At 39.2% G+C, this 24,554-nt stretch overlaps 1 protein-coding gene across 6 annotated transcripts in view; it reads left to right on the top strand.

The window, feature by feature from the left end:
* The window catches only part of NRF1 (nuclear respiratory factor 1), a 118,788-nt gene that overhangs the window by 69,957 nt on the left and 24,277 nt on the right, over window positions 1-24,554 (top strand). For all 6 annotated transcript variants that reach the window (XM_020874655.2, XM_020874656.2, XM_020874653.2 and 3 more), the window contains 5 exons: window positions 7,709-7,867; window positions 9,521-9,718; window positions 10,327-10,428; window positions 16,264-16,421; window positions 22,171-22,295. In XM_020874655.2, the coding sequence (XP_020730314.1) occupies window positions 7,709-7,867; window positions 9,521-9,718; window positions 10,327-10,428; window positions 16,264-16,421; window positions 22,171-22,295 (742 nt within the window). The remainder of the gene's footprint in view (window positions 1-7,708; window positions 7,868-9,520; window positions 9,719-10,326; window positions 10,429-16,263; window positions 16,422-22,170; window positions 22,296-24,554) is intronic.

Below are 24,554 nucleotides of genomic sequence, written 5' to 3'. Positions count from 1 at the left end.
CTGCTTTGTTTTGTCCAACGATTTATTTATTTATTTTTTTAGTGTTCTGGTGAAGATGTCAACTGTTTTTTGTTTTCGTTTTTTAAATTCTCCCCTGTAGCTACTGTGTGTTGGAAGGCACAATACTAATTCTTTACAGGAGTATCTCATTTAATCCTTGCTGTCCAGTGTGAGAGTGGGTTTATGTATGTATGTAATTTCTATTTTATAATCAGGGAAGAAGAGCTCAGATATGATATGTAACCATAAAGGACAAAGTGGATACCAGTTATGGATACCAAATTAAGTTTAAGTGTATACCAATTCTAGGGACCATGATTTCCTTGAAGTGATAAAATTCCAGATTTGTAAAAGTGCGCTAGAATAGAGATGGACTTGGGTTAACCAGACAGCTCGACTAATCATCTTCTCTGCACTGAATGCTATGGAGATGACTACTTTACAAATACAATTCCATATACAATCTAAAATGAGTTTTGAATCTTCCAAGGAGAATAAATTGCATTCAATATTGTTTCAATGTTATATGTTCCTTTATTTTGATTCTTTAAAAATTAGAAAATTAGCATGGTTAGTTAGAGTCAGAAGATCTAGTCTTTAAGTCCCAGGTCTACTGCACAGTAGCCCTGGTTCCTAGTTTCATCTAGTGAAGGTGAGAAAACATATGCCCTCCTTCCTTATGGAGCTGGAGGTAGAAAAAATGAGATGTTATATTGAAAAGTACTTTGAAAACTAAGGAATCACACAAAGTATTACTACTAATTAGAAATGCTAGATATATATGTTACCTATATTGAATAACCTGAACATAACATTTCTCACTCATTTTTCACTTAGAGAAACTTAGGGAACCTAGAATTTTGATTTTGCTCAGCAGTGAAGTACAGCAGTACAGTTCACAGGGTATTAAAGAATTGAGGTGTAAAGAGAGAAAGCAACGTAGGGATTGAAGCAAGCTAGTGACAAACAAGTAGAACTTAGACTGGAGTCCATGCTGCCAGTGCTTGCTTCTCCCTCTTTGTCTCTCCCCCAACTCCTGTCACTCTCTCTCTTTTTTTGTGTGTAAAACTATATTGTGATCATCACTCAGATTGAGCGTTTCAGGTAATCTGCACTGAACAGTTACTGTTATAAAACAAATTTCTTGATTTTCTCTGACAGCCATCAAAATTGCCTTCTACAACAGATTGAAATTAAGATACTAATAACATAGTATCTTAAATTCTGTGTCAACTGAATGCCCTGATTCTTTTAGGAATCAGCTTACTAGTTTTGGTTTTTGTTGTGTTTTGCTTACTTTTGGTAAAATTATAATTCTATATGAATAAATAGATTGTTTACCTGAAAATCTTCTGTTTTTACTGTTATAAATATATCTTGATTTTGATATTTTTTTGTTTATCCGGCAAAAACCACACAGCTCTATAGTATTTTTAGTGAAAAAATGAAAACGTGAATTTCTAGGCTCCTTTAAGAACAGTGGCTAGACTTTATCCCATTTCTGTCTGCCTCTTTGCATAAGAATTGAAGGAGGTAGAGAAAAGGCTTAGAAGAAGAAATCATTAATTTAATATAGATTCTGCAACCTCGTTTACAATGAAATAATTAAATCATCTTTTTCAGAGATTTTGAAAGACAATTTGGCAAAATTTTCTAGGATACTTCAGACCAGAGAATGGTCTAATTGTACTTTTCAAGCTTCATTGTACGAAGAAATCACCTGAGAGTCTTGTTTGTTTAAATGTAGATTATGAATCAGGACTGGAGTGGGATATGAGATCTGCCTTCTACCTTCTAGGTGATGCCAGTGCTGCTGGCTCTCAGACTGTACTTTGAGTTTAAGGACTTAAATCATTTCTTGTAGAGTCTTTAAGTAATAATTACGATTTTGCTGGTGGAAAATCAGTTTATGTTCTTTACCACATTTGAGTTCTATAGGAGTCTTCTTGTTCTTGGGAGGTTGTTAATCTTTTTGGAATTTGTGTTAGAAAATATCCAGGCAAAGAATTACAGAATAAATACCTCTGGAAAGAACAGTCTGGTATTATTGGTTAAAATCCACTCCTTTTCACCTCACCCTTTCCTCTCCTCCCTTGAACTTACTGCCCTCCTCTTACTCTCACTGGGGCAGTCTTTGTTGCTTTAATATCCCCTTGGAGTAATGATGCAACAGGATAGTAATTCTTCACCAGTTTTCAGGGGAACCTTCAGAAACATTCAGCACAGTGTGATTACTTCTTTGAAAGAAATTATTCACAGGGATTAATAGGTTTTACTCAGAAAACATTCATCAGTTATCAAGTTAGGGTTTTTTGAGTATTGTTTTGCTTTGTTTTAAAAAAGCATATTAAAAAAGCATATATCTTCCTTTTTCTCCTCAAAGGCTAGGAAATTATGCTAAGTGAAATATGCCAAACACGAAGAACAAATACTGTTTGATTCCACTTACGTGAGGGATCTAGAATGGGCAAATACATAAAAATGGAAAGTAGAATAGAGGTTACTAGGGGTTGGGGGAAGAGAAACGGGGAATTATTGTTTAATGAATAGAGAGTTTCTGTTTGATGGGGAATGGGTTCTGGAAATAGCAGTGATGATTATACAACATTGCCAATGTACTTAGTGCCACTGAGCTACATATTTTAAAATGATAAATCTCATGTATATTTTACTACAATTAAAAAACTTTTTAAATAAGAAGGGGTGGATAAAGAGTCATCAGTTCAGTGGTCCTTAAACTGGGCTGCACAGTAGAACCACCAGGGGAACTTAAAATCCTAGTGCCCAGGTCATGCTCTAGGCCAATTAGACCAGAATATTTGGGGATGAGATTTAGGCTTCTGCAGTGTTTAAACTCCCCAGGCAGTTCCTTGTGCAGTCAACTTTGAGAACCACTGTTATGGATCACAGGTCCGAACTGCTTCTCCTACTGTCATGTCAGAATCTGTGTGCAGAGTAGGCTTCTCTTACTGTCTGAAATGATCAAAAAGTACTGATGTGTCTGATGCCATTCCACATTTTGTAAATGTTAGGTAGGCAGGATGCGATCAAGAGAAAAGAAAAATAGCAAAAACATTGGCTGTGTTCTTAAATAGAGCACAGCCTGTTTTGAATAGAGTAAAATAATTCAGGTTTTATTCAGGAATACTAAGGGAAGGGAACATGCATTTATATTCCATATTCAAATTAGTGAAAAGATAATTAGAAAAATAAAGTCTTATGAATTGTAAAGAAAAATAATCAGTACACATATAAATCTCAGCCTCACTAGTAATGATAATTAAAATAAATCCTTTCTCCCACATCCAATGAGCCAAAATATGAAAGAATAGTTAGAAAATGTGAAGGCAGCTCGGGAGGCCACATGTGAAGCCCCCGTGCACCCCACACTCTCAAGGCAGCTGGCAAGCAAGAGCCAGGACCTGTCCCGGCCCAGCGGCTGTGGACAGTGCACAGGTGCTGGAGCTATGCTCTTCTTCCCTTTTGGAAGCAAAACGAAGAAAAAATGTGAAAAGCAAAGGGAGGTTTTGAAATAATGGGTTTTGTTCTCCACCTTTGGTGGAAATAAGATTGACAAAATCTTCTGGTTATGCAGTATTTATGAAAATGTTAAATGCATATACCCTTTAACCAGCAATTCTTTTCTACTAGAGAAATACTCACAGATGTGCTTAAAGAAGCCTGTCCAGGCCCTGTAAACAACCTAAATGTTTGTCAATAGGAGAATGGTTAAATAAATTGGAAAAATCTGTACTGTGGATACTAGGCAACTACTGTTTTTGAAAATGAGATTATTCTCGTACCACCATGAGCAGATCTCTATGGCAAAATGTTGAGTAGAAAAAGTGAATTATACTAAAATATGTAAATATATGTGTTTTCTTTCATCACATAAAACTGTGCTTTTCCAGCATGTGAAGTGAAGTCGCTCAGTCGTGCCCGACTCTTTGCGACCCCATGGACTGTAGCCTACCAGGCTCCTCAGTCCTTGGAGTTTTCCAGGCAAGAGTACTGGAGTGAGTTGCCATTTCCTTCTCCAGGGGATCTTCCCAACCCAGGAATCGAACCTGGGTCTCCCACACTGCAGGCAGACACTTTACCATCTGAGCCACCAGGGAAGCCCCATTCCCAGCATATATGTGTGCAGATTCATAGAATTTTACCTGTAAGAAAGGATGTTCATCAAATTAATGTCTCTGGACAGGTAACTAGATAAGGGAAGGGTGGATCAAGAAGAGGGCTTTGACCTTATCTGTGTTATTTAGATTTTTGTACAGAAGAGCACAGTTAGGATAAGGTAGCAGAAACTAACCAGTCTTAAGACTCCTTCAAAGAGAAGGTAGAATTTTAAGAACGTTTTGATTAATGGGAGGGAGATGAGGTAATGGATTGATGGTGTATGGGGACAGAGGCAGAAGTGTTGGCTTGAGAGAGGAATGTCTTCATTGGCTGTCCCTTGAATTCTGTGATTTTATCTTTTCTTCCAAACTTGTTCTTCCTGTGTTTCCAATGAAGTGTGTTTTATGGGAAAATGAGATTAAGAGAAATCAGTGTTTCTGCTGGCCCTCCTGGGGAATGTGGGGACATAGTATTGGTGTTTCTAGTAAGGAAAGCCACTTTCATTACCTCTATGAACAGAGGTCAGGAGTACAAGTAATTCCCAGTAACGAGCAAAAAAATAATTTTGCTTTTATTTTATAATACCCTTTAAATATCCATCAGAGTATGATAGGGACTGTCAACTGTAAGTTCATAATTTTAAATTAAAATAATGAAGCCACAGGCTGAAAGTTCTTTGGTTTTCCTTCTCTGCTCCGTTGCTGTTTTCCTGTGGGATGTAGAAAACATCATCTTTTAATGTGGCTTGATTTTAGCTGTTATCTCTAAATCTGTTGCATATTCTCCACTCTCTTCAGTAGATATGGGATTGGCAAACGTTTTATTTTGAAAGGCCTTTTCTTGGTAACTGAACCTAAGTGGACATCTGAAGCCTCAAAATTCCTTATCTCTGGTACATGCAGAGCAAAGAGAGAGGGAATAAGAAGAGTATTTGGAAATATATAAGGGTAATGTATTGTTGGCCCACAAAGAAGTGGCTGAATTTACAAATGGAAAATTTATAGCATAAGAAGAAGTATTGTTTCATTTTGGCCAGATTAAAACTTTAAAAGTTAGAAAAATCTTCTTTTTAAAAACTATCTATGGTTTCCGTATAATCTTTATTTTTGATTGCCACTGGCACAAATTTAACATATTTTTTCTTTGCTGAATGTGCCCTGGGAGGAGTGGTGTTTTCTACTCTCTGCTGATTTGAGGTGGGCTTACTTACCAAACTGGACACTTGAAGCCCGTCTTGAGCCCTAAATCGGAATGAGAGGCCAGGAAAGCTTGTTGCGGCCCAATTAAAGGACAGCCGGAGAGGATAAGCTTTACCTTTGCTCATCCTGTTGATTGTCTCCCCTGCGGATTAAAGACAGACCTTCCTTAACAAGCGCATTGAGTAGCTCGGGTTTCCAAAACTCTCCAGGACCAGTAATTAATCCAACTGGTAATGAGAGTACAGTGTTGAATTCTAGAAAGAAATAATTTAACTCTTTCTATACTAGATAGCTCATTTCCCTTTATTAATATACCTTTGTGAGCACTCGTTATTTGGAACAGTATAAAAATAGTGCGGTGGAAAATTGCCTTTATCACGTTATCTCTGTGCACTTCAAAGCAAAAATTGTCCTTCATCCCTAAACTGTACATACTTGAAAAGTTAACTTTTCTGGTAAAAAGTGCTTTTTGCCTTTTATTTTTATATAGAAGCAAATTTTGTACAGTTGATAGTACTTTAAAAAGTTAAGATCTAAAAATAAAATAAAAAAATAAAAAGTTAAGATCTGACTCTATATTGAAATTTGTTAATTTCACTCTGGGTCCATTTTTTTAACTTACTGGGATTTTTTTGTCTGTGGAAGTCTCCTTTCCTTTGTGCTGCTTCTGTTTCTGCTGCCTCTCATTAGCCTCTACTATGTCTTCTTCCTCGGGCTTTGAAATATTTCCCATCTAGAAATTCTAGCAAATAAAACATCATTTCAGACTTTTAAGAAAACTTTCATTTTTTTGTTAATTTAGAGATATTTAGCCTTCTTGTTTCATTATCTCCTCATTCTATGGATATGAAGAACTCTCCTTTTGGAGACTTGGAGACTGTTAATGGAGTTAAAAGAAAGGAGAGATGTAAAAATCTGTGATATGAGTTTACTTTGTTTATGCATCTGAGAAAGCTATTGTTTCTTCATATGATGGAATGTAAATATTGTGAGGATTGAACCTTTTCCTTCTCTATATAACTGAGGCTAGAAAAAGACACACTCCCAGGAAGCTAGGATAAAGGGAAAAACGACTTTGAGATGCACTTTCTTAAAATAACTGAAGAAGTGACCTCATGAGCCAGCTGATAGCCTGGGTTTGCAAATGGATACATTTCTATTAGCCTGCTGCTTGATGCCACAGAGCCAAATATATAACAGAGTGTATTATATCATATCCTGCAGTCAGGAGACTGTCTGGGAGACGAGGGAGGGCTTAGAAAGAGAGGTGAAATAGCAGGCTTGGGACACGAATTAGCAATGTAAGTGCTGTCAACCAAAACTTTTTATTAGGTGAACGTTACTGACTTGGGTTTGTGATTCCATATTATCTGCTAATTTCTATCATCTTTCAATTAAATAATATTTAAATGAGAAAGCTTGATATTTAAGTAGGTTCTTCAATACAAGGGTTGCTCTACTCATTCTCTCATTAATACTTAAGTATTCCCATTTCTGATTTTTTTCTTTCTCTATAAGCTACAAGTCCACGTTCTTGGGTCTGACTCATGCTAAAGTTGTTCTCATTTTGGTCATAAGAGGCAATATAAGTGTGTCCTTAGATGGAGGATGTTGCTTATGTCTGGAGTACTGTAGACCATCAGGTTCAAAGGAAAGCAGTAGGTCTGAGGGGGAAGACTATAACTTGATAAACTTATTCTCTTGCCAAAAATCATTGTTCGCAATTATGTCAAATTCATAGACATTAGACTAATTTACTAAAAACTTTTTTAGAAGAGTTTTAGAGTTATTTTCCCTTTTTATTAAATAAATCCCATTTACTTTCATATATTTTCATATATTCAGTCATGTTACTGAATTCTCTTATTGTTTATGGTGGGTTTTCATTTTATTCTCTAGGGATTTCCAGATACACAATCATACTATTTACAAATAATAGTGATTTTCATTTGTTTCTCACTTCTTATTTCTCTCATCTTATTGTTCTGATTACTATCTCAAGAAAAACACATTTTTTTTTTTTTCTGAAAACATGTTGATTTTGTTTGACACCTTATATGCATAGATGTTCTAGAAGGGAGATGAGCTATAGCATCAATAGAACCTTAGGAGGTGGAAGTCAAACCTTAGGGGCTAGGTATTCTTGATCTTATAGGAACAAGTGTATGACATGCAGCTTAAGGTGCACTTTATCAATGTACATATAATTCTCCATCACCCATGGAGCTCTAGTAACCTATGGGAAGCAGTCAGTTCTAACATCACATTTTGGAACTCTCTAAGACCCTCTAGAAAGGCTCTTTATTTTATAATCTTAAAATTTGTTGGGAGACACAAACATATCCCAGATGTCTTTCATGACTGCTGATGACTGTGCTCTTGTTTTCCAGGCCCAGCTTCGGGCATTTATCCCAGAGATGCTGAAGTACTCTACAGGTCGGGGGAAACCAGGCTGGGGCAAAGAAAGCTGCAAGCCCATCTGGTGGCCTGAGGATATCCCGTGGGCAAACGTTAGGAGTGACGTCCGCACAGAGGAGCAGAAGCAGAGGGTGAGGCCTCTCCAGCCTGAGTTTCCTGCTGCTTTTTTATTCTGAACCAAACAGCTCGTTTTTGTTGTTCTGCTTCTTAGGCTATAAAAAGTCTAAAAGCGTGTGTAGTAGCCAAACCCATCCTCGAAAAGAAGTTTGATATCCACTAATTCCCATTTATCAGCCCATCACCATAAAGACTTAGGATAGGTCTGTGAATTTATATTTCTCTCTGCAGTTGCCTTTTGGACTATTGTAATTTTATAAGGTGCTTGGAAAACTAAAGAAACTTGAAGTAAAAATATTAATCACTTTGCATATTAAGTCGCTTCAGTTGTGTCCAACTCTTTGTGACCTTATGGATGGAGCCCTCCAGTCTCCTCTGTCCATGGGTTTCTCCAGGCAAGAATACTGGAGTGGGTTGCCATGCCCTCCTCCAGGGGATCTCCCTGACCCAGGGATCGAACCCATGTCTCTTAAGTCTCCTGCTTTGACAGGCAGCTTCTTTGCCACTAGTGCTACCTGGAAAGCCCCATTAATCACTTTGAAGACTCAGAAATGTCCTTATTTCTGGTTAGCAAGAATCAGTGTTGAAAATATATATAGAGAGATGTGAAACTAGTCAAGTCTGCTGATAATGAAACATTTTAAAAAAGAAGAAAGACTAAAACCAGGTATCCTCCCTTACTTGTTCTGCATATTTGTTTTTTGGTTAGCTTTTAAAATTTACTAAGAATCTTAAATAAAATTCTTGACAAAAGAGTAACCTTCTTTTATGAGAGGTTTACGAGTTGACCTCAGGTTCAGTTCAGTTCAGTTGCTCAGTCGTGTCTCTTTCAGTTCAGTTGTGCAGCACGCCAGGCCTCCCTGTCCATCACCAACTCCCTGAGTTTACTTAAACTCATGTCCATCGAGTCGGTGATGCCATCCAGCCATCTCATCCTCTGTCGTCCCCTTCTCCTCCTACCCCCGATCCCTCCCAGCATCAGGGTCTTTTCAAATGAGTCAACTCTTTGCATGTGGTGGCCAAAGTATTGGAGTTTCAGCTTCAGCGTCAGTCCTTCCAATGAACACCCAGGACTGAACTCCTTTAGGATGGACTGGTTGGATCTCCTTGCAGTCCAAGGGACTCTCAAGAGTCTTCTCCAACACCACAGTTCAAAAGCATCAATTTTTCAGCGCTCAGCTTTCTTCACAGTCCAACTCTCACATCCATACATGACCACTGGAAAAACCATAGCCTTGACTAGACGGACCTTTGTTGGCAAAGTAATGTCTCTGCTTTTTTATATCCTATCTAGGTTGGTCATAACTTTCCTTCCAAGGAGTAAGTGTCTTTTAATTTCATGGCTGCAGTCACCATCTGCAGTGATTTTGGAGCCCCAAAAAATAAAGTCTGACACTGTTTCCCCATTCCCTCAGGTTAGAGTAGGGTATAAAACCCAAAAGCTAATCCAGACCTTGATCAGGCAGGAAACCAGTGTGAAATCTCTGGTCCTTGGTGCTGAATTTCCTCATGTTCACATGGGTCTGTAAGAAGTAATCCTGAAGAGAGTTACTCCATCCCAGTTTGATTTGATTTGTTTGGTAACTAACCAACTGAAACTAACCAGTGGAACTAAATAACCAGCATTCTTTGTGACTTTATGTGCTTTTCTGGTCTTTTGATGACAGGTTTCATGGACCCAAGCACTACGGACCATAGTTAAAAACTGTTATAAACAGCATGGGCGGGAGGACCTTTTGTATGCTTTTGAAGATCAACAAACACAAACACAGGCCACAACCACACACAGTATAGCCCACCTGGTACCATCACAGACCGTAGTCCAGACTTTTAGTAACCCTGATGGCACTGTCTCGCTTATCCAGGTGAGTAAACCTTATGGTGAGTAAATCAAATTGTGGTTTCTGAAGCAGATCAGACTAGAGAATTTTATTTACATAAATTTTTATATGAACTTTATACAGCTCCCTAAGATCTTCCCTACCTGAACTTGATTTTTTAAATAATATTTTAAGTTGCTTGTATTTTGCTAAATACAGAGCTATAGGTAGCTTTTCTGTATATTTCCAAATCAAAGCTCTTAGTTAAAAGAAAAAAAGGTTTTAATTTTTTGTTATTTTACTCTGTTAGTGGCCAGGAAGCAGTCCTTCTGAATTACCTCTTCTGAGGTAAAACACAATTTGTTGGTAGATAGGGAACGTCTAAAATTCAAATTGAGGTGAGAAGAGAAAGTTGGTTAGCTGACATAAGGCACCAATGATGAAACATGATGGCTTCTAATATTGATTTATTTGGTTGAAGTAAAACTCTGAAGCTCATGTTAGTGTCTGATGTATTATTTTAGTCATTGATTTCGTATTTCAGTGCATATTAATCATTACCTCTACTGAGTTTGGGATTGAATGAGTCTTCACTTCTGAGCAAAGGAGAGGTTGAAGAACCCATTCATTGACACTTCAATGTTTTTGTTTAGGTTGGTACAGGGGCAACAGTAGCCACATTGGCTGATGCTTCAGAATTGCCAACCACAGTCACTGTTGCCCAAGTGAATTATTCGGCAGTGGCTGATGGAGAGGTAAGAAAGAGGATTCAGTCTGTTTTCACTTGATGCTTGAAAATATAGATGGAGGAGAAGGTAGGGGCCAGAATGCGAAGATACTGTAAGTAGCCTAGACATCTATAGCATTGTCTTATCTAAACCTAAAAATATCATTCCATGCCAGTTTTGCAAATAGCATACTCTGTGTATAACAATCGAAATTAATGGATCTTTATGACTCAGACATAACTGTCAGGAACTTAAAATTTTACATTTGCAGCATAGCATTTTATATCCATTAAATGCTTTTATGCTGTGAATCCCAAAGAATTTAATCTTTAGACTTTATTTTAAAAAATTAGATTATTAAAACAAGTTGACTAAAACATTCTTTGAAGGGATATATATACATATATATATTTGTAAATCAGTAGACATGATTTATTGTATTGTAAATGAGCCTTTAAAAATACTTCATGAGAAAATCTTTCCTTGGGAATTCCCGGGCAGTCCAGTGGTTAGGACTCAGCACTTTCACTGCGTGGCCCAAGTTCAGCCCCTGGTTGAAGAAGTAATATCCCACAAGCTGTGTGACACAGTCAAGAAAACCCCCAAAGAAACCAAAAAAAGCAAGAAAAATCTTCCATATCAAAAGTGAGCTAATTATGGGATATAAACTTAAAGGTAGTAACCTTTATTGAGCACTTAGTAAACTAAGCACTTCTCACCTCTAGGAAGTATAGGTTCTGTTATCATCTTCGCTTTTTACATGGTAAAAGGGGAAAGGTTAGGTGACTTGTCCAAAGGTACAGAGTAACTTAAGTGTTGAAGCTGGGTAACACATTTAGAAAAATGTTGTCTAAGCTCTGAGCCATCAATGAAGTTCAGGAAAGGGTTTGTTAAGTCACTATGGGCTTTTCCCCTAAAGGTTGTACTCTGAAGTTTGAAAACTAGCCAGCAGATGTCAAAGAACCATATCAGAAATGAAACTAAAAATATTATCTCCCCTTTGTTCAAAACCATAGATTGTTTCCACTGAGAACATCACAAAATCACTATCATTTGTGCATCTCAGGAAAGGTAGAGAACTGCTGCATTTCATGGCTAGTGAGGTGAAGAGAATCACAGCAGGCTCCTGCCAGCCAGCGTGTGGTGAGCCCCTGCCATGCTGCATTTCAGGTGTTAGATGTATGGAGCTGAATTACACAGGAACCGTGCTCTCAGAGAGGGCCCATGTGAATGAACTGTGGTCCTTGCTATAAGAGATGCTGCAGAGTGGTACCTTCAGGATCGAGTGTTTCTGGTAACCGAGACTGGGAGGATTTGGGGCAGGAGCTGGCCTTTGGTTTTCCAGTACAGAAAGGTAAAAGTCAACAGGAGATTGACTTATCAAAGTGTGTAGTCATCATCAAAGAGAATGGACTAGCTGAGGGGGAAAGTTGTCAGTCCCCAGACACTGAGACTAGAGGACAGACACTCCCTGAAGTGTGAAGGAGGTAGCAAAGACAAAGGTTGGTACATTTATGGGATTGGTTACTTTTTGAAGTTATTTACCATATCTCCCTACTGAACATTTCCTGGGTACTATTTGAGCTTCTTAAACACTTCTCTACCCTGCGTGGGAAAACCATCTAATGGTTGGCATCTGCGATATCTGCTCGCGTTTACCAATCCTGGACTTCATTACTGACTCCCTTAGGTTTGTCTTAGGTCGAGATTCTGTCAGCAACCAAGGCCTTCTGTTCAATAATGGGTTTTACTTCCAATTCCAGAACTTTTGTCTAATCTGCAGTGTTCAATATGTAGCTCCATTAAAAGCTCTGCCTATTGTAATTTTAATTCAACAATCATTAAAAGCTCTGCCTATTATAATTTGGTTTTTAAGTGTTAATAAAACAGTACCTATTTTGTGTGTTAGTCACTGTAAAAAAAAAAAAAAACACTTCTCTAGAGATGAATTTTTTGAAACCTGTTTTACAAAATGACTTCACATAATCAACGTTTTCAAAAGTTCATGGAAAATATGAAGGGAAAAAACATCTTAGTCACGTATCTGTGGCTTTTCTAGCAGACTAACATCATTTTAAGTCATTTATATGGAAGTATGTGAATGACATACACAAATAACCTGTTGGTAAATATCCAAATTCAGTCAGATTTTAAAAATTCAAATCCTTCCTATATTTCCAATAAAACAAAAAAGTTATGAAGAAAAGAAGCATACGTTGTCTCAGAAAGTGGCAAAATGTTTTAGATTTTATAGTTAGCTTCTATTTGCCTTCTGATTTCTCTTAGATATTGACATGGTTGTTAGGCATCTTAATTTTGAGCCACGAGTGCTGTGATTAGTCAGACTATCTCACTGGCTTGGAAAGGTAAGACCACATCAAGCCAACAAAGCATTGTATCAGATGACTCAGGAGAAACATCCTACTGCCTGTATTTAGCATAGTTTCTTCCCAGGAACAGAAAGTACTTTAGAGAAATAAACAGTATTTATACTTTTAGAAGTTGTAAGGTCATTTTGTTATCCTTGCTTGCCAGTGAAAGGTCTTACATTAAATCATACTGCATTCAACATCCAATTAGTTTCATCACTATGATATCTGATAATAGTGGTACACATGATTCCGTTAAAGAAGCAGCAGAAGAACTGAAATATGGACGCATTAGAGACATGAACTTTAAACTGAACCATCAACACATGTTAACAGTTCTGAAGTGGCATAGCTTATTTTAGGTGGGCTTTTTATGAATATCAATTTATTTGAAATATGAGCACACTGAAGAACAAGCAGGGAAATGTGAATAATGGAACATGTTCTTCATCTGGCCGTGAAGTAAATGCTTTTTGAGTTCTGTGCCAGGCACTATATATGTTAGAAGTAGAGGAAAATAAAGACCTTCCTTGCTCTTACTTTTTTTTTTCTCTTTAAGAATCCATTTACTTATCATTTTTTTCCCCCATTTATTTTTATTAGTTGGAGCCTTCCTTGCTCTTAAAGAGCCCACAGGTAGCTGGTAGAGGAAAACACATCAGAGAAAATGGCAATGAGATAAGGATCTAGTAGAAGCCAGCCCAGGGTGTGGTGGGACACAAGAGGAGAGGTCCTGAGCCTTGGGCTATAGGGAGTTGTCTTCAAGGGAGCTGTCCCAACTCTCATCTCACCTGATCTCAGAGGGGTGAATAGGAAGCAATGGCAGGAAGGACGGGAGTTGTGTTCCTATCAAAGGGAGCAGCACACGCAGCACGTCACAGTGTGAAAGTGGGAAGAGCCACAGGTGGTTCGTGGTGGCCAGAGTGAAAAGGCCGCCACAGTTTGAAAGGCCTCACTGTAGGGGCTCTGTCTCAGAAAAGCACAGAAGCTGACCATACGTCCTCTGAATATCTTTCCCTTCTGAAGTGTGTGGCCCTTTCTCTGGGACATGGTGACACCCAGGCATAGATAACCATAGAGTGGCTCCCTAAAGATGGCAAGGGAGTGCAGCAAGAGCCCAGGCAAGCACAACCAAAGCACTGAGACTCAAGAATAGGAAATTCCAGAGAAACTTAACACCTAAGCTGATTGATGTATTGCCTGTCATTACTCTGAAATCTCTTCATCTACTTCTTCTTCCCACTTCTCCACACTTTACCACAGTCCATTAATCTTCTGTGCCATAAATTCAACTTCCTTAATGTATACTGTATATGGCAACATTCTAATACCATTTCCACTACAAATAATAGCTGTAACTAAATGCATGTATATGAAGTTGCTGCTGTGAGTTGAGCGTGAGTACTTGGGAGAACTACACGGGGCCACACTCCGCAGTGGGGTGGGCAGAAGTATAGTTGGGGCAGATCTGGAAAGAGGAAATGCTACAGGGCTGGCCAGCTTCAGCTGATTTTCAGAATAGAATCATCGGCCATCTAGAAATTGGCAGTGTAATTCGTTATCTCAAATGATGTTGTTTTCTGTGATGCTCGTTGGAGTAATAAGACCAAAGCAGTAATACCTTAAGAAGCAAGAGTTTTGTGAATTCCTGAGTGGGTACCTTTGCAGCTTTAAATGAAGGAAGTAGGATGTCTCTGGCTGTTAGAGCACTGAAGGCTTGCAGCCACAACCCACTGCCCGTAAGAACTTAGGGCACATATTAAGGTAGCTCAGAGTGGTGTCTCATTCTCTGGGGGGGCCTTTGACAAACATTTGAAGAAGCACTGTGATAATCAAAGTATAGCAATAGAACCAAAGAGGAAGGCATTTTAAGGATCTATTCTCTTAGAGCTTGTGGTACTTTCTTTGGGACACAGTAATGTACAGGCACAAGTGAACCAGCACTGGACCCCAGTGGGAGCTCCAGTAAGAACAGCTAGCATCCTAAGACCTGAATCTGTAGAAACATTATACCTGAACTGCTTGACTTATCACCTGCCATATTTTAGAACTGAAATGGCTTTCATTGCCCCTGCTGCTTTTTGGGTTTTGGTTGGGGGGATGGGAGAGATACTCAACAGTATTTATTGAACAAAATGGACTGAAGTAGCTAGATTCAGGTATCCAGAACTGGGGGGCGGGGGTGGGGGGATGGAATCTCTTAATGTAAAGCATTATACTGAAATCAGTCGTTGTCAACCAGGGGCACCCCTGTGCCAGTCAGAGAGGACGTTTGGCGGTGTCTAGAGATATTTTTGGTTCTCGTGACTGGGGAGGATGCTGGTAGTATCTCCTTGGGTAGAAGCCAAGGATGCTGTTAAACATCCTACAATGCACAGGACAGAACTCAAAACAAAGAATTGTTTAACCTAAAATGTCAGTAGTGCCAAGGCTGAGAAACCCTGTGCTAGATCTAAAAAAACTAAATTTTGATCTATCCCAAATAACCAGATAGTACGGTTTTTTGTTTTGTTTTGTTGTTTGTTTTGTTTCTTCATAATTCCTCGCCAGTAAAAGAAAAGCAGTTCTTGCTACATTAAAAAAATTATTTATTAAATTTGGCAGTTTCCTTCAAAAATAAAAATACAAAGTAATTTTGATATATAATTCTACCTCTAGGAGTTTACTGAATAAGTAGACTTACATAAACTATACAAAGTAGTATGTAAGTTTATCATCCAGTACTGTTTGTAATGGCAAAGCATTGGAAGCTACTTAAATGCCTATTAAAAAATGGCTGGTTAAATAAATCATGTGTATCTATGTAATGCTATGCAGCCATTATTATGAATCATGAACGAATGAAGCAGTTTGATACGTTCCAAGTTAGAATCATTTCAGAGCTGTATTGTTTGTGACAAAAGCAGGGTATAAGAGTTTATGTAGTATATGCTGGAAGTTTTTCTTCAGAGTGTGTGTGTGTGTCTGAATACGCTCATATATCAAGAGATTATCTCTGCAGAGAGATGCAGGAGAAATGGAGAAACAGGTGATAGTAGTGGCCTTTGGGCAGAGTCTGGAATACTGGCATTGTATCCCCTTCGGTACAGTTTGAATTGTTTTTTAGAAGTATACTATGGTTTATTCAAAAACTCAGATATTTTGAAAATTATTTAAAAGGATACAGTGGAAAATCTTGCTTTCTGTTTTCTATCCAACCTATTCTCACATTTCCACACACTGAGGAAAATATTCTCATTGGTCTCTTTTGTGTCCTTCCAGAATTTCTTTGTGCAAACGTAAGCAAATTCAAATATATATTCTAATACTCCCTTTTTAACCCAAAAAATATCATGCTAAAAACCCTGTCCTGTACATTATAAGTCATGTTACCTTATAGTATGTATGTATTTGGCTGAGCACATGGCAATTTTTTAGAAATATGACTTTCGAAATCATAATCACCATCCTCTTGTGACTGATTTTTTAACTAGCCTGTCCTTTTCTGCCTCAGGTGGAACAAAACTGGGCCACGTTACAGGGGGGTGAGATGACCATCCAGACGACGCAAGCGTCAGAGGCCACCCAGGCGGTAGCATCACTGGCAGAGGCCGCAGTGGCAGCTTCTCAGGAGATGCAACAGGGAGCTACGGTCACCATGGCACTCAACAGGTGGAGGCAGGGGTGGGCAATAAAAGAGGAGGGTGACTCTGTCCCTGTATACAGATGTAAAGAGAAACGTCGTACCTCACTCTGTCACAAGTGGCATTTGGAACTTAATACTCTTAACCCATAAAATATTGTAAAGTTGTCTTGTAATTAGCCCTCACCCACCCCATTCCCATTGCACTCCACCCCAGCAACCAGTTCAGCTTTCTGACTTCACTCTGAAACCTGCTGGTCAGGGGTGTGGGTCCCTTTTGCTGTGTCCTGTTCTGTGATCCTTAACAGACCAAAAGCAACAGCAAGGTGCGCCTTGTGTTCTTAAAGGGACCAAAGGATGTAATAAAAAAATCAAGAAGCTTTGGGATTGATTTTCCTTTTACTCTACAAAGAAACTGCTTTTTGTTATTAATGGATATTAATCCGTGTTTTAGCTGATCAGGAGCTAACTTTACTGACTTTTCAGGAAATTTGTTTCCTTTGCTTATCATTGCCTTTGAAATAAAATAAGTTTTGGATTATTGGGGGAAAACTGAACCTTTTTTCTACAGATATATTTAGGAAGGATACTGTAGAATGAAATAGTCTAGTAAGAGGTAGTTCCCAAAACGAAATTGTATTGTTTTCCATGTGGTTCCTTCTATTGATTGTTGACAGAAAAAAATCATCCCCATATTATTATTATTGTTCATTGCTGACACAATTTTATTTTCAATGGACCCAGATATTTTAAATAATGGTTAGGAGGGTGTGCTTTGAGGCCAGATTACCTGGGTTTGAATCCTAGCTCTGTCCCTTACTAGCTGTTTGACTTGGGCAATTTACTTGAGCTCAATGCCCAGGCTTTCCTCTGTGTAAAACGGGGGTAAAGACAGTACCTATTGTAAGTGCTCTTAAAATATATTGTCTGCCATTAAAGAAATAATAATGTGATTGGGAGGTTGATTTCAGTAAAACACTTAGCAAACATATTAGTCAGAGTGTAATTCACTGTCCAATTGTATAGTGTGGACTGTGAACATAGGGGGAATTCAGGAGGGGATTGCCTCCTCCAAAATATAAACATCAGATAAAGCTTAGATTGGCTGTGATGGATGGTAGAAAGCCTTGATAGGCTTAGGTACAGGTTTCCATGAGGCTGTATAGTATGATAGCTAAGACCATTTCTGAGGTCATATTGGTTCAGGTTTGGCTCCTACCTCTGCAATTTAGTTGCCATACTGTCTTGAGGAATTTCACCCCAGTGCATTGGCCTCATCAAATGAGGATAATTTTCATCATGTAGAATCGTAAAGATTCATTGAAATGATGGATATAAAACTCTTATCAAACTGGCCGGCCTGTAGTTAGCATTTCAGGACTTACATTTATTATCAATTAACTTAGATTTTAAGATTTATCTATTCAGAATTGCTTATAGTAAGAAGAGATTAGAAATGGAAGTCCACTTGAGAAAAGGTGTCCACATATGACTTGTCAAAGGCTTGGAAACCACTAGTAAGAGTGGAAGTGACTGGATTTTGAAGGAAATGTGGCCAGGACATGGTGATTGAGCTGAAACACACACGCTTGTCCTTCCAGTTACCAGTGAGTCCCTGAGTGACTCGGAACAGAAACTTTTTTCTTAGCCCATTGAACCGTATCATTTTTCACTAACATGAAAGTCTTATTTGGTCTCTTACACTGTGACTCAAGCCTGCTCGTACCTTTGAGAGAAGACACATACAGATAAACTTCCTGAAAACCATGGCCAGAGTGAGACACTCCTTCCTTTTGGTTTGGTTACCCCTCACTGTAGCATGTGGTCTTAACAGGCCACCACTGAAGGCCAGAAGAACTTCATGTCATTGAGCCAGCACCTTGGATGGTCCAGTGAAGTGTGAGTGTCCTGAGAAGCCTGTATATGCTAGAAAATATGAGGCACATTTCTGGCTCCCTTTCGTGTGAGGACCAGGGCTTTTTTCCAAAGGCAGGGAGGGTAATGGTTTCCCCTGGGGGCTTGTTAACAAACTCAGAGGCAGCTGAGGTGGCTACAGTGTTTACTCCAAAGGAAGGAGAATATGGTTCACCGTGGCATGAAGAAGTAAAGAGATGTTGAAATCTGTTTGCAATCATGGCCCCAGTGAGTGCTGGGGGATGGTATGTTGCAGCCTCTGCTGGAGGTGAAGAAACCAGGCCTGGCAGTGACAACTAGACATTGCAGGCTGTTAGGGGAACGTCATGGACTCCTAATTCCAGGAGCTGCTACCACTGTCTAATGTCAGGAGGGTTGGGCTTGAAACACAAGCCCTTGGTGTTTGCTTCTCTGTGGGATGAGATCCATTCCCAGCCTCTCCACAGAATTTGTTGCTGGAAGTCATCTTGGTGAAAAATACACTGTGAATCTGGTCTTTGTTCCTGTGGTAACAATGATTTCATAGAGCTGCTCTGTTCCAGCCATCTCTTTCGGGTGCAGGTGGAGCAGGCCTGGTTCTCTTAACAATCACCCGCACCTTTGCTGCACTGTAAGCAGCAGGTGTGGGCACAGACTAAAGAGAGAGAGGCCGGCCACGTGGAATGGCAGGTGGGGCCCAAGGCAGAGGGGCTCCCTCGGCTGTTAATGGTAAAGGCGGTCAGGACAGGTGCAGAACAGGCCTTCTTTTTTCCAGCCATACTGTTAGCAGTTTTGTATAGCAAGTTAGACTGAGGGCCCTGGGCTCACAACCTGTCGCCCACCCTGGCTTTACAATAACCAAAAAGGGCTATGGAAAAATCATCATTGAATACTCTGGAAACTTGTTAATTTTAATTATTTTCAAAATACAAAATCAATCAGTACTTCTAGGAAGGAGATAGAGAGTCAAAGTGAACAAATGAAAAGCAGAGCATCACAACTCAAAAAAAAAAAAAAAAAAGCTGCTCACCCTGAACAGGCCGATGGGAAAGGAAGTGAAATCACCGTTTGCTTGTTGCAGAACAGTGATTCAAGTTTCAGCCTGTTGATTAAGTCGTCCTAGACTTACATTCTAGGTCCTGCAGCGTCAGTCCAGTCTTTATGCATAAAGATGCATGGTGAATACGGGTAGACTGAATTGATGTTTGCCCTCCTATAAATGTGTGCTGTGTTGTTGACAGGGAGATGGTTTTTACTGCATGTCTACTGTGTGTGGTGCTGTGACTCAGTGCTGTGGGGAGAGAAATGCCTCAGAAAAGTTAGAATTGCTCTTCTTTTGCAGTGAAGAGGCTTGGCTTTAAAAAAGGAAGTGAATCCTATTTTTAAAGAAAAATTTACTCTTACCGTTTTTTAAATGAAAATATTGGCTTAAAATTAGAGCTATTATTAAAACAAAGCATGGCTTTAATATATGGATTTGTATTTATTTGTCCACTAATGTGGGATGGACAACCTAGTTCAGAAATCCTACCTGGAAATGGAGGGCAGAGTGTGCAGCTGCCTCTTTTTCCTATAGGTGAAGGTGAGACACTTGCAGATAAAAAGTTGATGGGAAAAAGGTAGAGGGGGGAGTTGATGAAAATTTTTCATTGAAATTCTGGTTTGGAAATGACTTAAAAAATTGTGAAGTGATGGCTTAGTGACATTTTGATCCTGACTCACCTTTTAAGTAAAGGTAATCTTTTTCTAGCAGCATATCATTTGATCATTTCCCATGAAATCTAGTGTAAGTGGTTAGAGTAGATTTGGAAATAATTGTCTGCTGACCACAGGCAGCACCATTGTCTTCATGCTCCATGTGAAAGATTCATCCATCACTGTTTGCCCCTGACTCCTGACGGGGCATGCAGTAAGTAACCTCACCAACATGTAGACCTGTTATCCCCATCAGACCGCTCATCCCTGGCTCTCCAGGTTGCCTTAGTCATTGCTGGTTCACAGCTTTTCTCCTTGCATAACATACTTTAGAAAGGTATCCAAGAAAATGACTTCAAATATTTAGATTTTCAGACATGATAAAATGGGTGTGACTGGATACAGGGACGCTTCCAGGTCAGGGCTTGGGTAGCTGTTCTCCTCCTTGGAGCCTGTGAAACCCCATACTGGAAGCATGCATCCAAGAGTGGCAGGAGAGCACCTTTGATGGTCATAGAAATAAAATTATTGTAGATTGTGATTTAAAAAAAAAAAAACTGTGGGGAATGAGCAGTTGTTGAGGTGACCTATAAACAGCTCTTATTTCCATATAAACAATTCTCAAATACCAGCTTTCTTCTTCAGAGTACCACACAGTTGAAGCCTCTTCCAAAGACTCTACTTTTTGGCTTTCCATGAAGTCTCAGGTCAGAGTGTTTAATATTTTTATCGTTAATAAGTGATAGCTGAACACTGTTGAGTTGTCTGGTAGTATTATCTGACACAAGCTTCTCAGAAAAATATGCAAAGTTATGGGTCTTAGGCACTAAATAATCATTTGTTTTACCATCTCTAATCAATAGTTATGATGCATCCTAAAATTAAAATCTACCTTGTAAAATGTAAAGAGTAGCCTTAGTAGTAATTCCAGGTCAGGGGTCCACTTTGCCTCTGAATTCATGTTACAGGTACTGTGGAATGACTGGCTGTTGATATCAGATCTGAAGTACATTTTAGCATAGGGATTGATCTTGACTTTTAAAGGGGCTGTATGGAAGCTCTGATTCTGTCCAACTTTTTTGGTCAACCTTAATTCCACCCCCCAATTTTTTATAAAGGAAGTAAAAAATTTGAAATGTATAATATCTTGGAATAAGTCAGACAAAGACTGGAAATTAAAAACATCCACAGCTGAGCAACTAGGAAAGTGGGGGAAATCAGCAATTTTGCTCTTATTATTTTGAACAAATGTCAAAGAATATATTTACATGGGGAAATACAAAGTTAGGTAAGAAGAGCAGGCTATAAAACTGTAATACCATATGATCTTGACTATCTGGTTAAAGTGTTTAAGATCATTAGACAAGTAACACGATGTTTTAAATTTTTCTTTTATACTTAATGAAATTTTTACAAGTTTCTACATGCATTTTATTATCAGAGGTGTATATATAACTAAAGCATTCTGCTGTACACCTGAAACTAACACAACATTGTAAATCAATTATACTCCAATATAAAACAAAAAAATTTAAAATATACATAAAAATATATTAAATAATAACAACTTGATTTACATCCATGATTTCAAATATAGAGTAATGGTTGACTGGTATCTTGCAAAGTTCACCCCTTCCTTTTGCCTCATGTATATGTAGGCAACACTAAATTAACACTTTAAAGTTTAAATTATCATTATAAGCCCAAACTCCTTGACTCAAAACTTAATAAGTAAACCTCCCTTCACTGCAAAGCAAACACTTTGTAGAACAGAAAGGTATTAGCCATCTCTTTACACACTATAAATCAAGAAAAAGAAAACCTTGTGGTGGGCAACCAAAATGGCTTTTGCATTGTGACCTTTTATCAGAGCTCCCACTGTGACTTGCAAGCACTCAGTTGATACTGGTAAAAAAGAGACTGGGAAGGAGTGCCTTCTGTCCTCAAACACCCATTTCCCAGGTTTAAAGAAAAGCCTCACTCTAGCTGTATAAGTACGAAAGACTTGGCGTTTCTCTAGCTATTTACTGTTATCAGTTAAAAATTGTTCTGGTGGTCTCAGTAACGCTGGAATCCCTTGTTTGCTGGGAGGCCCTCAGACATGGCATCCGGGGTGAAAGTCGGTCTGGCTTGCGGCAGCGCTGTTCCTTCCTTCACCTCACACATCCCCTCCTGTTCCTGTACCCACAGCGAAGCTGCCGCCCATGCTGTCGCCACCCTGGCCGAGGCCACCTTGCAAGGGGGGGGACAGATCGTCCTGTCTGGGGAAACCGCAGCAGCTGTCGGAGCACTTACTGGAGTCCAAGATGCTAATGGTAAGAGAGCATGAATATTTTATCGAACTTCCCTGTTTCCACCGAATCTTTCATGACATGACTGACAACAAGCCCTTCAGAATGAAGTTGAACTCTGAGTTTGTATTGGCAGGCAGTTGATACCTAGAAAAATTCTAGGACCCTCTGATTTCTTTCATGAGTAGGATACTTTGGGTTTCCTGTGGGGGAGGAAGGAGTCAAAATAGTGGCTACCTAACTGAATGGCTTATTTGAGAAGTAACTGTTTGCTGTGACAGGACTTGCTGAGAAGGATTTAAAATTTTTCTGTGAAGTGCATTTTATCCTTTTTCTCCCATGGTGTGGAGGAGTGTCCTTTACTAGAGCAGAGACTGTCCTGTGGGCAAGTGCATTGGGGTAGCAAAGAATGTTCTGACCACCTTGAGAAAGGTAGCACCATCTCATATCAAGGTCAGCCAGCAGGCTGTGATAAAGGCACTTTTCTGGTTGATGCTAGGAATTCTGTTTCCTGTTCAGTGCGGCTTCACCAGAGACCTCTGGATTGAGCCAATAACATGCCACTACTCTGCCTACTTCTTTCCCAGCTCTTTGATTTTCTGGATATTGGTGCTATCCTGAATAAACAAAAGAGATAAAGTTCATAGAAATACGTTGACAGGGATTTCCAGCTCCAGTGAGGCTCTCTGAATCCATTTCAGCAGGCTCTGGGAGTCAGTTATCAAGACTGGACTGCCTGGGAAAATGCCTCAGAAGTCTGGTCAACAGGAGGACCAGCCCTGCTCTGTGAGACTCTGTGCAACTGTTTATTGAGCTTTTAAAATGCACATATAATTAGTTTCAGTAGGGCAAATTAACTGCTGTGTGGTTTTTGGAGATCTGTAGTTTAAAGTCCTGGAAAGAGGATAGATAATAACATACTTTTATTTAGGCAGACAATTCCTTAGTGGCATGAGTGGCTAACAGGAAAGCCCTTGGCACTTTCTGAAGGGTAGATTCCTAAGAACAGAATAATATGTTAGTGGAAAAGTCTTTGAAGAAAGACAAAATGCTGCATCGTTCTTCAAAAGTGGGGAGAAGAAAGCACTTCGGTCTTCCAGAGAACAATAGGAAATGTAAAGAACCGTGTGGCTTCTGAGCATCATTTTCTTCAGACAGACAAACAAACAAACATATTACGACGACAGCCTGCTTTTTCTGTAGGGCTAGGGGCTTTCGTGAACTAACCCAAATAGAGATAGAGTTGATCTTAACCAGAGCACTGCAAAGTAAAGGGCATCTTACAGCCAGGTATATTCAGGATGAAATGAACCATAGTTGGAATTAAGGAAATCCTCCCTCTTTAGCTAGAATCCTACTCTTTTCTTATCTTTTTCTGTTCCACATCTGAGTCCTCATCTACTTTGAATGGATAAGGATGGGATATCTGATTATGTCACATTCTGAATTGCAGTTGCTGTTATTCACTGTGCATGCGTGCACACTAAGTCACGTCTAACTCTTTGTGACCCTATGGACTATATCCCACCAGGCTCCTCTGTCCATGGGATTCTCCAGGCAAGAATGCTGGAGTGGGTTGCCATTTCCTCTAGGGGATCTTCCTAACCCAGGGATCAAACCCACATCTCTTAGGTCTCCTGCATTGGCAGGCGGGCTCTTTACCAACTAGCACACCTGGGAACTACCCCTGTTCACTATGAAACTGCTAAGAATACTTCCAGTGCGGATTTGATGGGAGATTTTGTTATCCCTTCTAATGGTCTTGACCTGTCTGAGCCAGAGGAGACTGCTTTGTAGTTCTGCCTCCTCCCTAGGCTCATCTTTTCAGATAGATTAGTTAATAGGTAAGTGTGAGGACTCTCTGGGTCTCCCGCCAAGTAGATATGTCTACTCAGCCATCAAATCAGACCATTGAGTTGTGCCACTAATATTAGGCAAAGGCACACTTCATGTCATCTATACCTTGGCAATTCAGAAGATGAATCAAATATTGGATATGACCCAAGTAATTCTGATGCACCTTCTTCTGTCTTCTAACACTTTTACCCAGAGAGCTGTAGGATTTACTCTGGGACTTGGAACCAAATTATTCTCATTTAACCAACTAATTTGTCTGTCTGGACTTTTAAGGGTTCTTTTTTCATCATTATTTCAGATTGTGTCATGTTGGCATTGTTTGTCACCTGTGTGATGACAAGCTTATGGTATCTGCCAGTAGACCAAATTTATTATCAAGAATTGTTTCTTATCAGGAATAACCAAATGATAGCAGAACAAGTTGCT

This window comes from Odocoileus virginianus, chromosome 1, assembly GCF_023699985.2.
Source record: "Odocoileus virginianus isolate 20LAN1187 ecotype Illinois chromosome 1, Ovbor_1.2, whole genome shotgun sequence".
Taxonomy (NCBI): Eukaryota; Metazoa; Chordata; class Mammalia; order Artiodactyla; family Cervidae; genus Odocoileus; species Odocoileus virginianus.
The sequence above is the reverse complement of the archived record's forward strand: the minus strand, read 5'-3'. Positions and strand labels throughout refer to the sequence as shown.